General features: G+C 41.0%; 1 protein-coding gene across 5 annotated transcripts in view; it reads left to right on the top strand.

The window, feature by feature from the left end:
• Window positions 1-17,225, top strand: part of JPH1 (junctophilin 1) — an 81,818-nt gene that overhangs the window by 52,194 nt on the left and 12,399 nt on the right. For all 5 annotated transcript variants that reach the window (XM_035011374.1, XM_035011373.1, XM_035011371.1 and 2 more), the window contains exon 3: window positions 5,317-5,435. In XM_035011374.1, coding sequence (XP_034867265.1) covers window positions 5,317-5,435 — 119 coding nt within the window. The remainder of the gene's footprint in view (window positions 1-5,316; window positions 5,436-17,225) is intronic.

Here is a 17,225-nt window from a genome sequence, read left to right as displayed (position 1 = left end):
AAAGGAAGAGATTAACTCCTGCCCAGTGAAAAGGATAACTCTTTGTTAGTGATGTAACTTGTTTTTAACCAGGACCTAAGAATTCCGTCCTGAAGTTACTATGCCAGGTCCTGTCTTTTAAAAAACAAGAAAGCAACTGAGGGAGAAAATGAACACTCAAGAACTAGTAAAATGGTAAGGACTGGACTCATAACAAGTAGTCTTCCCAAACCAAATTTACTGAAAATAGAGATTTAGCAGAATCATGTAACATGTAATCATTTTCCAGATTAAAATCTTCATCAGCTATGTCAGTCAGCAGATGTATAGAAGATTGGAAGTTAGAAGTCAAGACCGGCATCTAAGGGGCCCGCTTGTACCTTATCAGGAGGAGCACATGCTGAGCCTCGCCGGGCTGGGCTTATCAGAGAGCCAAATCAGGATAGAAAGAACAGTTTCTTCTGAGTGCGGGAACTCAGAAATCATGTCTCTGTTTTTTAGCCGAGATCTGTGCAGCCACCACTCTCTTGTTCCTGTCAAGAGTATTTCTTGCTTCACAGACTGATGTCTTCTTAAAAAGGGCCACAACTGTATGCACAAGATAATTGGCTTTCCCAAATCTGGGTCTCTCATAAATGAGTAAGGTCACACTCCAAAAGGAAGGCTAACAGGTCATATTTATTTGCATTTTCTTATTTCGGAAGGCTAACAGGTCATACTTTTTTGCATTTTCTTATCATGATGTCTTAACCCAGGAAAGAATGTTAGCTATCGTCAGGCATTTTCAGGAGAACCAGAAAGGAAACAGAATGGTCAGCAGTGACAATAGACGCGGGGAGGTCAGTTCTGCCTTTCCAGGAACCCTGGTGAGAGATGGTGGCAATGTGACCAGGGCAGGCACAGCAACGATAACAAGAACTGGCTGGATTAAGGATGTTTTGGAGGTAATGCCAACTGGATTTGCTCACTGTGGATGTGGCGTGTGACAGAAAGGGGGGCATCAAGGATGACTCAAACGGTTTAGGCCTGAGGAACTGGAAGATGGGGTTGCCATCACCTGAGATTTGGATTCTTATGCACAATTGAGCTCATTTTTAAATTTTCCTAATAATCTTCTTTAAATATTTGGACATCAAAGCAAATCAGGTGTACAGCCCCCAAACCAAATACATCATCAGCTCTGCTGTCAGATTTTAAATATCAGTAAACTGACTTTGATTTAATATAACAAATTTAAAAAGACATCAAAATCCACATTTTTTTAAAGCAGTTTGTTGTTGGGAAGAAAACATACAAAAAAGCAGAAATAGCAAAATTTGTGAATATTGTATACAGTTTTACCTTTAGCAGATTTGTTGTGCATTCTAAATTAAAATCGTCATCAGCTATGTCAGTGTATAGATGAGTAAAAGATTGAAGTTAGGGGCACCCTGTGTGGCTCAATCGGTTGAGCAGCCAACTCTTGACTTTGGCTCAGGTCACGATCTCAAGGTCGTGAGACTGAGCCCTGGATCAGGCTCCACGCTCAGTGGGGAGTCTACTTCTCCCTCTCTCTCTGCTCCCTGCCCCCCTCGCTCGCTCACTCACTCTCTCTCAAATAAATAAAATCTTTAAAAAAAAAGATTGAAGTTAGAAGTTGGGACAGACAGCTAAGGGGCCAGCTTGTTACCTTAGCAGGAGTCTATGCCAGGCATATTCAATATATTGTTGATAGACTTTTTTTTCATGAAAGCATTAATAAGTTTAAGAAAAATCAGGAAAGCCAGACTATTTTGTTCTGAGTAAGATGACTTGAGAGTTCATGAAGAACTATTTCAGTTATTAAAGAATAATTTCAGGTATTCATCATCAAACTACTGATTAGAAAAATCGGTTGAAATTAAGTTGTTGTGTGCCAGGAATGCCTTACATCCAGAAATGCCACATTTACTGTTCTGGCTGTTCACAAGTGACCTTCACAGGACTTATGTCTGGGGGGGACTCACCCAGCTGCTTGTGTGAGCTTAGCCAACTGCTCAGGTCTCCCTGCCTCTTCTCCCACACATAGTAACTCTCTACAAGCTAAAACTTGGGTTTATTTGGGAAAAATATATATATATATGGCCCTAACAGAAAGTCGACAGCTGATGCCTAACTGAAAGAAGTTGCTGTTTACTTACTTTTTACTGCAGTTTATGGCAGAAAGTGTATGTGATAATGGTATTTGGAGATTCGTGAGGGTCTGACCGCTTAGGGACATGGGCGGTGTGTTGAATACGTGAGAGAGTTCTTGGGCGTGCATGCTCCTGTTTGTGTGTGCGTGTGCGTGTGCATGTGCGTGTGTGTGTGTGTGTGTTTTCCACATGACCAGCTGTAGCAGCAGGGTATCCACCCTGCATTGTTGCAGCTGTCCTTTCCAGACTAACTAGCCAGAACCCCCCCGCACCCCCGCACCCCCCAACCCATGAACAAAGGCATGTCTTACCACTTGGCTGAATAAAGGGGTCGTGTGTTGCTCTGGAAGTGAGCTGGGGATTTGAACACATGAATTCATTAACATGAGCCAGAGTTAAGCCCAGATTTTTTCCCCCAGGCAAAATCTAGACATATCAGTGGCCTGGCCACACAAAACTGGTGGTGACAGCAAACTCAGATGGGTTCCTGTTCTCTTCTACTTCCTGTCATTGGGTCTAAGGCTACCAGAGGCTCTCGTGCAGACCTCTTGTTTCAGGGTTTGAATGTGGTTTTGACTCATCTTGCCACCTGTGTAGGATCACTGACACAGGGAGGGGCACTAGATAGAAAGGTTGCGCACCCCCCCCCCCCCCCGGTTTGGTCTTACAGGAAAGAGCAAGTAAAAGAGTAAAGGGGTTACAGCTTTACGGACACTGTTCTTCCAAAATACATTTGCAGAAATATTAAACTGTATATGTTTATTCTCCAGGTATTGTAAAAAGTGGTGGAGATAAATGGTATCATTTTATGTGAGTATGTAGTGGTGTGTTCTGATTTTATTAGAATAAACTGTTTATACTTGGTTTTATAAATGTATCACCGAAGGGCTAGCAGATTTTATTATAAGGCAGCATAACTGTATTCTTACGGCTTCATTAATTATGATGCCTAGACATAATTAGGGTCTATCTAAGAATAGCAGATACAATGGAAAATAATTCTGGGGAAACGAGTTGAGATTCTGAGAAACTGTGCAAGAACATAACAGAGGGCATCCATTGATTCTCAGGCACAACACAGGGACTGAAGTTTCACCCATCATCAGCCATGGCTCCCACGAGGGGGTTATGACAGCCCATTGTTCAGGACTATGCTCTTACCTTCTTGATTTTGTTTCCATTTCATCTTTCATGAACTCATCTTCTGTGCACCTTGTAATATGAAGTATCTTCTGTGATTCAGAAATAACAATTTTGATGATTGAAAGTTGATCCATTCATTTTTAATTATTGGGCTTTATTTTTTAGAGTAGTTTTAAATTTATAGAAAAATTGAGGAGAAAGTAGAGGGTTTGTTCCCATATATACCTCCTCCCTCCACACCCACACAGTTTCCCCTATTATGAACACTCTGCACTGGTGGGTACTTCTGGTACAATTGATGAGCCAGGATTGCTACATTAATGTTAACTAAAGTCCGTAGTTGACATTAGGGCTCACTCTGTGTGTGGTACTGTCTCGTGGGTTTTGACACATGCATAATGGCATGGAGCCCCCATTACAGTGTCATACAGAGTAGTTTCGCTGCTCTAAGTTTCTCCTGTGCTCCCCTATTCATCCCTCCCCCACTTTTACCCTGAACCCTTGGCAACCACCGATCTTTTTACTGGCTCTATAGTTTTGTCAATCCGTTCACTTTTAAGGAACTCCCCAGCTGTTCCTAAGGATGCATCATTCATTCCTTTATTCATAAAACGAGCCCTCAATAAATACCGGGTGCCAGGTAGTTCATACACATTGGGAATACAGCAGAGGACCAGAGACATAAAATCCCAATCTTCATGAAGCTTACATTCTAGTACATCCAGCCTCCAGTGTTGGTTAGGTCCTAAGGAGGAGTGAAGGGTCCCATGAAGACACAGAGAGAGAGGAGGTAGTTGCAGAATTTGGGAACAGGACCTACTGACCCCCATCTCAGGTCAGACCCCATCTTCCCTTCTTCCTTCCTGCAGCTAGTCCCAGGAATTTGGTCTGCCGGCCTCCTCCAGCTGCCACCTGCATTTTCTCTCCTAAGAACTGCTGGGGTTCAACGTTGTTTCCCAACTTTTCCTCTCCTGCTGTTTCTGAAATAAGTGCAAGCACCTCTTCCAGACTTTTCATCAAGCTTTTACTACTAGTTATCTATAGCCGTGCCTGATGCTAGTGAAATAGAAGAGAAAGTTAACAAAATTGTAAGAAATAGATGCCCATGATTATCATCTAAATACTAACTGGGCAAGGTCTTCTTTGGAAGCGGATGCCCTAGAGTTCTCTGTCTTACCCTCTAAATCCTCTCTTCTTGGGCAGGGGGACATTAGTTCTCCTGTCTTGCCATAAGAAGCCCCATTCTCTACCCAGCTGCCTTCTCCCTCACCCTAGTTCTTTGGAAAGGGAAGAGGTTTCGTGAGTGAGGATGGGCCAAGGGGCAGGTGGAAGATTGAAAGACATCTGTTTCCTCCTCCCCAACTCTGTCTCCTTGTTTCACACAAAAAACATACTTAAATGGACTCCTCAGAACCTTCTGAGCACATTCCTAAGTGCAGACCCTGCGCTCTGCTTCTGCAGGCTGGTGAGCCCATTGTGTGCATCTCTTCCCAACCACACATTCAGTGAGATCACTCTGGTCACTTGAATCCGTCATAGAGGGCGTGTTTAACCATGGAAATCAAGGCTACAAATAAGAGTTTTACCACGTTTTTTCCAGAGTTACTTTCTTCAGCATGCTACTGGGCAGACCCTTCTTAATCAAATTCTTATATAGATTCTGCCACAGGAATTAAATTCATGAACACTATATTCATAAGGTCTAACTCTACTCTCCATGGTTTGCGGGGCAAGCTGCCAACCAAAGTCAGCAGGAGATTTGATCCAGGAAGTTTTGAAAACCAGGCTTTGCATCAGGCCGCACAAAACTTGCTCACCCTTTCATTTAGCTTGAAAGAAGGACTGAGGCAATATACAGGTGGTTCCATCCATGTTTTCGTGGATAGCTCACAACACTATGACCTTAAAACTTGCAGTGGGAAGCGCGGGGCCATGAGCGCAGTGAGCATTTCTCTCCCCGCCCCGCCGCAGACAGCGTGCTTGTCCGTGGGTAATTAACAAGGTGCCGCCCTTGCTGACTCGCCCTTTGTGCCCCATGTAGGACTGCACACGCAAGAGCGAAAGCTGACGCTGCCGACCAGGCTGCCCAGGCGGCCCGCCAGGAGTGTGACATCGCAAGAGCTGTGGCCAGGGAGCTGTCGCCGGACTTCTACCAACCAGGTGAGACTGTTGTCCAGGGATGGGAGAGGTAGGGGTATTGCCTCTGGTCCCCGTTTTTTTCCCTTTTCCTTTTCCTTAAAGGTCTGTGCTTCATGGATACCAGCAATACTACAAAACAAGTAGGTACAAAAAGTCCTAAGTATTTGAAGTCTGAGTGTTAGTGCTGCAGATTAGGCTTATTCCCCAGTGTCTCTCCCTTCCGGCCTCCTGACTCCCAGCAACAAACTGAGCTGATAGCAGTGAAGGAGATGGGAGCCCAAAAGAAGTATCTGATTCTAAGAAATGGTGTTAGCACATTAGTGACTGTTGCACATGTTGTAACAAACATTCCAAATTCAGAGGCACATATAACCATACCATTAGCAGTAGTAAGAGATGAACCAGTAACTACTATGACTATGTTTTTTAATCGATCTGAACTACCTGTGGTTAGGTAAGGAAGTATACCACTTAAAGATTAATCTGCATATATTAACAGGAAAACCCAAGTCATGGTAGAAGAAATTAAAATAACAACCTCAAAAAAAAAAAAAATCCAGATCATCTACTTCTCAAACGTTATAAAATAGCAATACACAAATATTTGCAGTAGGTTTAAATATTTAACTGACTTCTGTTAAAGTGGTTTCTTAGTAGATGGTTTCCATCCCTTTCTATAATAGTCTAGCCACTTTTTTATTTATGTTTCTTCATTGTTTTAGAAACAACATCTTCCCAGTGATGGAGGAATCAACAAATTTCTAGATGAAGAGATCAAAATAAATGCTCTATAAAATTCTAAATATCAAAATTTATATTTTCTCGGTAAAGAATGTTTCCACATTGGTTTCTGTTAACTCAAGCTGGAAAACTAGCACCCTGTACAACATATGTGTTCAATTGTGTTTGGTTCCAATAAAGGTAATATAATCCTGGAACCCACTAAGTGAACAAGGCAGGTCAAAGTGAACAGAATAGCAAGATCAATACAAAAGCTAGAAACTTGGCTGTAATAAAGGATGGAGGAATTAGAAGGAAAGGAGGACATGGTGTGTTTTTCTTTTTTTTTTCCCCTACAAAGAATGAAGACAGTAAAAGACCGGGTTAAGAAGACTGTTTTTTAGGAGAGAGACTAGAAAGGGACCTAGTCTGGTTGCTGAGTGATAGAGCTTTCAGAGTGACTTCTGTAATAATTCAGCTCCAGGGAGACAACCATGATAATGGGTGTTTTCTTTCATGTGCCTCCTTTCTAAACCTCTGGATGAGATTTCAGTCATTTAACGTATACCTGTGAAATGAATGCCCACTTCCTGGTGTCTGAGTGCATTGGTCACTACCTGTTGGTGTGAGCGCTGCAGATAGAGTTCAGCCACCTACGAGGGATTGTCCTGTTCCCTCCCCAGTGGCACTACCATGGGGCAGCGGCTGGACAGGAGAAAGTCCTGCTTCATGAAGTAGCCCTAGGCTTGAGCTGCTCTGAAAGCAAACAAACTTAGTATTGTTGTCTGCAGATGGTAATTTCTAGGTTCTGTTGTTAATTCTCCAGGGGAATGGGGTCCCTATAGATTTCTATTAGATGTTACCAAGAGCTAAATGATACTGAAGGTCATCTCAGTTTCCCAGACTAAATGGTTTTAAAAGCCTTTTATGGCATTAAAGCATTTAAGGGAAGAAAATATTGTGGGAAAATGTAATTCCACCCTCTTAGCTAACATACCAGCTTCATACAAGCAAGTTGTCCATCAGTATTGAATACATCACAGTAGCACAAGATGACAACGGGTCTATTTAAGACAGGGCTAAGGGGAAGGCTGCAATCCCCTTTGACCGATAGCCAACTCTTCCTTCAACAACTGGATAGAAAGCCTTTTCTGTACTAAGTATTATTGATCTTCTCAAGGGAGCATAACTCAAGCTTTCCACTCTGCATTTATAGGGTGATCAAATCAGATAGACATTTCTAAAAGGGCTTTCAAGTACTTTTTTTAAAGTCAGGCTGCTCATTTAATTTACATATCTTAGATATAAATATTTCCATTGTTTGAAAGGCATGTGTCGTACATAGAAGTTGTTGGCCCTAGGATAAAGGAGGTCTGTTGTACCTTACATGTTGAACACTTTTCCCAGAGCTGGCCATATTTTCAGATATTTGCCATCTTAATTAAATCTAATGCTTTTAGTTCAAAACTGCATTATTCTACAGTTCAGTTAAAAACTAAGGGAAAAAAATAAGCACAAGGGAAGGCTTTGTCACCCAAAGGGTTAAGTTCTAACAAATAATAAAAAGCATACAAATGGAGGGATGTGACTGTATATGTAGATAATTACACGTCTGTACACAAACCGTCATTGTCGTGTGTATGGGTGACACAGCAAGTCACCCCCCAAGAACTTAGAAATGACATTTCCCTCTGAGAGTTACATTTTCGAATGAGCCTGTGATACTGCATAAAGATCTATAAAGTGGTAAGTGATAGCACAGCTGTATTACAGCAAGATTTCCTTGCAACCAGATTAAGTGTATTAAAACTATCTAAATAATTGGTCACCCAAAGTAGTAGAGGGGGAAAAAAAGCCACAGAGGCAAAAATTGGCAACACCCATCCAAACACTGTCCAGGGGAGAGAGAGGCCGTGGCCAAACCCCGGGAGTATTGCAGTTGAATAGGCAAGGACGTTTGTGTTATGGGGAAGGATGCAGGGAACCATAGCCAACCGTGTGTGGCTTTATTGGCAAGATCATTCCACTGAGGAAATGGATGCATCAGGCTAGCTGAGCCTGATGCCTTTAGCTATTTGATTCATCTCCTGCTGCTTGTCCGAATCCCACGTTCACCGTAACCTTCTAATTTTGGTTGAGCTCCTCGTGGAGGCCTCCCAACAGGAACAGCATGCATTGGTTCTGTGGGTAGGAGTCCCTGGCCTTTGTGATGTTTACATTGCCCATGGTGAACTAATGAATTGACCTTCTGGTGTTTGACATCAGTCTTGTGAGCTCTGGTGATGTGAGTCTGCCCCCAAGGGATGGCTCTACTTCAAAGTGCTGATGAAATCAGGTTTCTAAGCCAGGAAAGCTGAGATGAGATTTCGGATGATCGCTAAGGAAGGAGAGGGGAGGATGCTTGGGAAATGGTATGGTTCTTTGTCCCACTCTTTCAGTTTCCTTCCCATCAAGATACTTATTTTGTTTTTAACTTCAAGTGATATTAAGTAGGGTGCAAAACTTTTGTATTTATCAATAGTGGGAGTGCCTGAGCCAAAAAAAAATAAAGACTGAAAAGCACTGTCCCAGAATGTGGTAAATGTGTTTACTTTGAGCCTTCTTAGGAGATAGCCAGCTCACTTCCCTAGGAAATATCCTCAGCAAGTTTTGTCTTCCTGTGTTTAAGCATGTGTATTAGTTAGCTCGGCTGCTATAACAAAGTAAAATGCTACAGACTGGGTGGCTTAAGAAACAGAAATTTACTTCTCACGGTTCTGGAGGCTGGAAGGCTGAGATCAGAGTGCCAGTATGGTTGAGTTCTGGTAGAGAGCCATCTTCCTGGCTTGGAGATGGCCTCCTCCCTATGTCCTCACGTGGCCTTTCCTGGGTGCACGTGTTTGGATAGAGAACAAGAACTCTGCTGTCTCTTCCTCTTTCTATAAGGGCACGAATGCTGTCATGAGGGTCTCACCTTCATAACCTGGTCTAAACCTACCTACCATGTGATGAGCGCTGGGTGTTACATGCAACTGATAAATGATTGAACACTACATCTGAAACTAAGTATGTACTATATGTTGGCTAATTGAATTTAAATAGAAATAATAAATAAACCTACTTACCTCCCAAAGGCCCCACTTCTAAATATGAACACATTGGGGGTTAGAGCTTCAGTATATGAGTTTGGGGGAGACATAAACAGTCAGTCCATAATAGCATGTATGTGTACACACATAACACTCTGTACATTATTTAAAGTAAAAGTGAAGTATTTAGGTTATTATGGGCCAGTGTTAACTAAGCTCACATTTCTGGTATGAGTTAGAAGTCTTTAGAAATCAAAGCATATTTTCATTTATAATGGTCTCTGCTTATCATTAATATGTAGTATTTTTGGTTAAGGGAGGTATCCTGGAACAGAGGACTTCTAAACTCACTTTCCAAAACCCAAAATTCAGAATACATTTTTTCCATGGAAAAGGGGAAATGGAATAATCCACTAGTTGACATGAAATTAATAATTCATGAGTTTGCTGGTTACTCCTACCACTTATTTCAGTATTTTCAGCCCCACAAATGTGTGTTGAGTGCCCGCCCTGTGCAAGACACCAGAATGGAGGTCCCCCAGCTTGCAGGCAAGAGCCCTCTGGCCATGTTCATAGAAGAGGCAGTATCTTTATAGATGGGACTCTGAAGTCCTGTAGGAAAGGGGCATTCTTTCCACGTAGAACATAAAAGTAATTGTGCTGCTGGTTATATCACCTTTTTAGAATCTTTCAATCTGGTCCTCTTCTCCTGACTGGCAGTCTCCGTAGAAAATATCCAATTTCTATTTAATGACTTCCAATGTTACTACAAAGCACTTGCCGTGAGCCCTACCCTCGTCGACATTTGTTTTGGGGAATCTTCATGGTGCTCCTTCTGCCCACAGCCAGCCCACCAAGGCTCACCTAGGAGGAACTAGTCGCATCCCCTGCTGTTAACCATCTGCCATTATCTGTTCAGAGCTTTCATGCCAACTGTGACAAGGAGCCTCTCAGTGTTGGTGGATGACATGTGCTGAACGTGGCTTCGTGTTGTGTGGCATGCCAGCGAGCAGGTGACTTGTATCTGACTTCTTCCTAACATGAATCCCCAGGGGGAGAAGTCCCTTAGGATTCAGAGAGACGGTCTGTAAAGATGGATGAAAACGCTTCCTACAACAACCATCAACATACATCATAGTCTTGCTCGCTGGCAATATCCTGACTAGTCTTTGTAGTGAACTGCTGCGTGTCATCTGCTCTGTGTTGCTGGCATGGCCCCACTCACACACAGTTGTGTCAGAACAAGTAGCAAGCACATGTGCCTTCCAAGAAGAGAGTCCAGGAAAAAACTTCTGTCCTCAGCGTTATAGGTCTTGTTCAAAAAGCGTTCAGTCATACTCCGGAATATCGAACTGTTTATCCTCCCTTAGCTGGCCCGTCCCCACATGGCCACCCCATGTTGGAACCATGCCACCTGGAGTTAGGCCCACCTATTTTTTTTTTTTTGCATGCTTTTAAATGGCTCTATCTGGGTACATTAGAATCACCTGGAGCATGTGTTAAACATCAAGACTTCAAGGCTTCGACTCATACTTAAAGTCTCTGGGAATTGCACCCCAGTGCCTCTGACAGACAGCAGATATGGAGCCCCTGCTTTAGAGTACATTTATTTTCTTCTCTAGCCATTTATTAATGCACGGTAAAGCTGAGAATTTTTTTAAATATGAAAGTACTAGAATGTATGTCCACCATTCTAGTAAATTCCTTTTTTTTAAATTGAGGTATGCTTGATATACAACATTTGTCACAGGTATACAATACTGTGATTTGACACTTCTGTGCATTATGCAATGCTCCCCTTAAGTGTATGTTACCTTCCGAAGCTATTACAAAGTTACTACAATATTATTGACTATATTCCCTATGTTGTACTTTTCATCCCCTTCACTTATTTAGTTTTTACCTCTTCAGCGCCTTCACCTATTTTGCCAATCCCCTTTCTCTCTGGCAACCACCAATTCTCTGTACTTATGAGTCTGTTTCTGGATTTTTGTTGTTAGTTTTGTTTTTTAGATTCCACATATAAGTGAAATCATATGGTATTTGTCTTCCCAAAGCTGATGTATTTCACTTAGCGTAATACTGGGTCTATCCATTATTGTCATAAATGGCAAGAACTCATTCTTTTTTATGGTTGAGTAATATTCCAGCGAGTGTGTGCACGTGCACATGCACGCACATGTGTATACCACATATTCTTCATTCATATATAAATGGACACTTACGTTGCTTCCATATCTTGGCTGTTACAAATGCTGCAGTAAGCATCGGGGTGCATGGATCTTTTTGAATTAGTGTTTCTGCTTTCTTGCGGTAAATACGCAGCAGTGGAAATACCATAATGTTTGGTATTTCTATTTTTAAATTTTGAGGGACCTCCATACTGTTTTCCAACGGCTGAACCAATTTACATTTCCACCAAAATAGTGTACAAGGGTTCCCTTTTCTCCACACCTTCAACATTCATTATTTCTCGTCTTTTTCATACCAGCTAGCTATTCTGACCAGTGGGAGGTGATATCTCCTTGTGGTTTTAATTTGTATTCCCTTGATGGTTAGTGATCCCGAGTATCTTTTCAGGTATCTGTTGGCCATCTCCATATATTCTTTGGAAAAATGTTTGTTCGGGTCCTCTGCCAGTTTTTTAAATCAGATTATTTGGGGTTTTTGGTGTTGAGTTGTATGAGTTCTTTATATATTTGATACTAACCCCCTTATCAGACATATCAATTGCAAATACCTTCTCCCATACAGTAGGTTGCCTTTTCATTTGTTGGTGGTTTCCTCTCTGTGCAAAAGCTTTTTATTTTGGTGTAGTCCCAATAGTTTATTTTTGCTTTTGTTTTCCTTGCCCGAGGAGACCTATCTAGAAAAATTTTGCTAAGGCTGATGTCCAAGAGGTTATTGCCTGTTTTAGTGGTTTTATGGTTTCAGGTCTGATGCTTAGGTCTTTAATCCATTTTGAGTTTATTTTCATGTATGATATAAGATAGTGGTCCAGTTTCCCAGCACCACTGATTGAAGGGACTGTCTTTTCCTCATTGCATATTCTTGCCTCCTTCGCCATAGATTGACTATACAAGCATGAGTTTATTTCTGGGCTCTCTATTCCATTCCACTGATCTCTGTGTTTCTTTTTGTGCCAGTCCCATACTGTTTTGCTTATTCTAGCTTTGTAGTATAACCTGAAATCTGGATTGTGATACCTCCAGATTTTTTGTTCTTTTTCAAGATTGCTTTAGCCATTTGAAGTCTTTTGTGATTCCATACAAATTTTAGGACTATTCTGGTTCTGTGAAAAATACTATTGGTGTTTTGGTAGGGATCTAGAGATTGCTTTGGGTAGTATGCATATTTTAATGCTTCTGATTCTTCCAGTCCATGAGCGTGGAATATCTTTACATTTGTGTCATCCTCGGTGTCCTTCATCAGTGTCTTATAGTCTTCAGAATATAGGTCTTTCACCTCCTTGGTTTATTCCTAGGTTTATTCCTAATTTTATTATTTTTGATGCAGTTGTAAATGGGATTGTTTCTTAATTTCTCTTTCTGCCACTTCACTATTAGTGTATAGAAACACAACAGATTTCTGTATATTAATTTTGTATTCTGCAACTTTACTGAATTCATTTATTCATTCTAATAGTTTTTTGGTGTAGTCTTTAGGGTTTTCTGTATATATTATATAGCATGATGCTATCTGCAAATACTGACAGTTTACTTTCTTCCTTACAAATTTGGATAAGTCCTAAATTTGTAAGCTGCACTATTATGGTCTCATATTTTCAAAATGAAGCACATGGGCTCTGTGACAGCTTTATTTCTCATAGTTCAATGACTCTCTATCTTTTCCTCATAGCTTTAAGAATGTATAACTAATCATGTTCACCAGAGTCCATTCCCACCCCCCCAGCTCTTTTCTGTATAGGTTATAGGTACTTAAGTTAAATATTAGCTTTTAATGTGCCTTTATCTTTAGATTTGCAAAAATAACTTTTGTTCCTACCCCTTAGATTGAAGACATTAAAAGTACCTTGTAATTTCTGTATTTCAATAATGCTGTAAAATTGAGTAACAGTGAAGTACAAGTAAAATCAACTCTGATGAAATTTGGGGTAGAAGGGTTGAGAAAAAAAAAATATGTAAGCAACACACTGCATCAAACTGTATCAGATACTATCTCTTATCACAGGAAGGGAGGAGGGATTTTGTGCCATAGATTGATGAGGTTCTTCTCCATGGAAGACCAGTATGAATGACCTTAATGGGTTTTTTAAAGTAGGGGCAAGTCTGTTGATGAAAGAACAGCACTTTCTGGTGCTGCTACTTTTTTCTCTTGCTGGTATGTGCCGGTCCCAGCACCAACAGAGAAGTCAGAAACAGGAAAATCATCACCTTTTGAATGACTGGCAGATGCCCCTTTTCCTTTAGGGCACTGAGATACCTTTCTTTGGGCCAGGAATTCATACTTTCAAAGAAAATTAGCCAAATTTAAAGGGGTGGTAGCATTTGGGGGAGCTTACAAGTCCAGAAAGGAAATCGCAGTTGTTGACATATGATCTTATCCTGTTTGGATGGAAAGTGGGATAATACTGTTTGTTATGTTTTGGGCCCTGAACATAACCTACAATTATGGGTCTTTGGGAATTCTCATTTTTGGCTTAAAAGATTACATATACATGTTGTATTATATTTTATTTTAAGGATGCACAGAAGCTGTGTGATTTTTGGTTTTCAGCTACTATAGCTATTTTCACTTCAGTAAATTGGGATAATAATGCCTGCTTCCTAAGATTTTGGTGAAGCTTTAAATTGTGGAAAATACCTTGTATAAATAGCGGTCTCAGAACACTAAGTTACTACTCAGACCACCAAAGGAAGAGCAATTAAAAGTATAAGTAAGCAGTATGTATTTTAACTCTTAAGGATAATTGTTCTTCAGCTCCTCTGTAAATCTTCCAAGTTTGGGGTGAGGGGTGGGAGTAGAGGGCAGGAAGGAAAGTGAACAGATGCCAGTTTCTGTAAACAAATTGGTGGGGTGGTTTCTCCCTGTATTCTCAAGAGATGATGTTGTCAGCTCTTGCCCATTTGCAGAGAATAGGGCCACCTGCATTGTGTGACCTTGACTTGACCTCATGAGATGAAAGTGGCTGATAGGTGGAGTGGTGGCCAAAGGATATACGTGGCCTGCTTATGGGGGAGGAGCTGAGAGGTGAAGTGCCTACAGAGAGGGTGCTTGCTGCCTTGGAGTGCTGTCTGGGACAGCCCCAGGGTTTTCCCACTGCCTGGACCACTGACATTCATAAACTCAAGGCCTGTACCATCTTGTGCTGCATAGTCTGGGTCGTTACTCTTCACTCCTTCAAAAACTCCCACATAACACTACAATGTACCATTTTTTTTTTAATTTTTTTTTAAATGTTTTATTTATTTATTCATGAAAGTCAGAGAGAGAGAGGCAGAGGCAGAGGGAGAAGCAGGCTCCCCGCCTAGCAGGGAGCCCGATGCGGGACTCGATCCCAGAATCCTGGGATCATGACCTGAGCCGAAGGCAGACGCTTAACCATCTGAGCCACCCAGGCGCCCCGTACCATTTTTTTTTAATTGAAGTATACTTGACACACCAAATGTAACTTCGTTGAACTTTTTTATTTATTTATTTTAGAGAAAGTGAGTGGGAGCAGGGACAGGAGGGCCCAAGGGAGAGAGAATCTTAATCAGACTCTTTGCTGAGCATGGAGCCTGACGTGGGGCTCGGTCTCATGACCCTGAGATCATGACCTAAGCCGAAATCAAGAGCCAGACACTTAACTGGCTGAGCCACCCAGGTGCCCCGCCAGATGTTACTTTAGTTTCAGGTGTACAGCTTGGTGATTCCACAAGTTTGTACAGTTATGCTCTGCTCACTACAAGTGTAGCGACCATCTGTCACCCTATTACAATACCATTGACTGTATTCCCTATGCTGTACCTTTCATCCCCATGACTTACTCATTTCATAACTGGAAGCTTGTACCTTCCACTCACCTTCATCCATTTTGCCCATCCCTCCACCTCCCTCCCCTCTGGCAACCATCAATTCTCCATATTTATGAATCTATTTCTGCTTTTTGTTTGTTTTGCTTTTTAGATCCTACATATAAATGAAATTATGTGGTATTTGTCTTTCTCTGACTTACTTCATTTGGATAATACCCTCTAGGTCCATCCATGTTGTCACAAATGGCAAAAATTGCCTTTTTCATTGCTGAGTAACACTTCGTTGTGTGTATATACATCTTTTTTGTCCATTCATCTATCAAGGGCACTTGGGTTGCTTTCCATATCTTGATTATTGTAAGTAATGCTGCAATAAACATAGGGGTACATAGATCTGTTCAGATTAGTATTGTCATTTTCTTTGGCTAAATACCCAATAATGGAATACTAGATAATATGCTACTGTTAATTTTTTGAGGAACCTCCATGCTGTTTTCCACAGTGGCTACACCAATTTACATTTCCACCAACAGTGCACAAAGGTTCCTTTTTCTCCATATCCTCGCCAGTACTTATTTCTCGTCTAATACCAGCCATTCTGACAGATGTAAAGTGATATCTCATTGTGGACTTGATTTGCATTTCCCTGATGATTAGTGATGCTTAGGATTTTTCCATGTGTCTGTGGGCCATCTGTATGCCTTCTTTGGGAAAATGTCTGTTCAGGTCCTCTGCCCATTTTTCAGTCAGATTGTGGGGTTTTTTTCGTGTTGAGTTGCATTCGTTCTTGCATGTTTTAGACATTAACCCCTTATTGGATATATCATTTGCAAATATCTTCTCCCACTTAGTAAGTTGCCTTTTTGATTTGTTGGTTTTTCTTTGCAAAAGCTCTTTATTTTGGTGTAGTCTCAGTAGTTTATTTTTGCTTTTGTTTCCCTTGCCTGAGGAGACCTATCTAGAAAAATGTTGCTAGGGCTGCTGTCAAACAAGATTATTGCCTACGTTTTCTTCTAGGAGCTTTATGGTTTCAGGTCTCACATTTAGGTCTTTAATCCATTTTTATTTTTGTGTATGGTGTAAGAATCCTTTTGCATGTAGGTGTCCAGTTTTCCCAACAACCATTTATTGAAGGGACTGTCTTTTCCTTATTGTATATTCTTGCCTCCTTTGTCATAGTGTAATTGACCATATAAGCATGGATTTACTTCTCGGCTCTCTATTCTGTTCCATTGATCTATTTTTGTGCCAGTACAATACTATTTGGATTACTGTAGCTTTATAGTATATCTTGAAATCTGGGATTGTGATACCTCCAAGCTTTGTTTTTCTTTTTCAAGGCTGGTTTGGCTATAAAGGGTCTTTGGTAGTTCCATACAAATTTCAGGATTATTTTTGTTCTAGTTCTGTGAAAAATGCTATTGGTATTCTGATAGGGATTGTATTGAATCTGTAGATTGCTTTGGATAGAATGGGCATTTTAACAACATTAATTCTTTCAATCCATGAGCATGGAATGTCTTTCCATTTGTGGCATCTTCAATTTCTTCCATCAGTGTTTTTGGTGCAATTGTAAATGGGATTGTTTTCTTAATTTCTTTCTGCCACTTTGTTATTAGTGTATGGAAATACAACAGATTGCCATATATCAATTTTGTATCCTGCAACTTCCAAATTCATTTATTCTAATAGTTTCTTGGTGGAGTATTTAGGGTTTTCCTTTTTTAAATAAGATTTTATTTATTTTAGAGAGCTCGTGAGTGGGGGGAGGGGCAGAGGGAGAGAATCTTCAAGCAGACTCTCTGCTGAGTGCAGAGCCCAACACAGGGCTTGATCTCATGACCCATGAGATCATGACCTGAGCCAAAACCAAGAGCTGGACACTTAACCAACTGAGCCACCCAGGTTCCTCTAGGGTTTTCTATATATAGTATCTTGTCTTTTGCAAATAGTTTACTTTTTCCTTAATTTGTATGCCTTTATTTCTTTTTCTTGTCCAATTGCTGCAGCTAGAACTTCCAGAACTATGTTAAATAGAAGTGGCA

Source organism: Mirounga leonina, unplaced genomic scaffold (assembly GCF_011800145.1).
Source record: "Mirounga leonina isolate KUSES-001 unplaced genomic scaffold, KU_Mleo_1.0 Mir_165, whole genome shotgun sequence".
NCBI lineage: Eukaryota > Metazoa > Chordata > Mammalia > Carnivora > Phocidae > Mirounga > Mirounga leonina.
The sequence above is the reverse complement of the archived record's forward strand: the minus strand, read 5'-3'. Positions and strand labels throughout refer to the sequence as shown.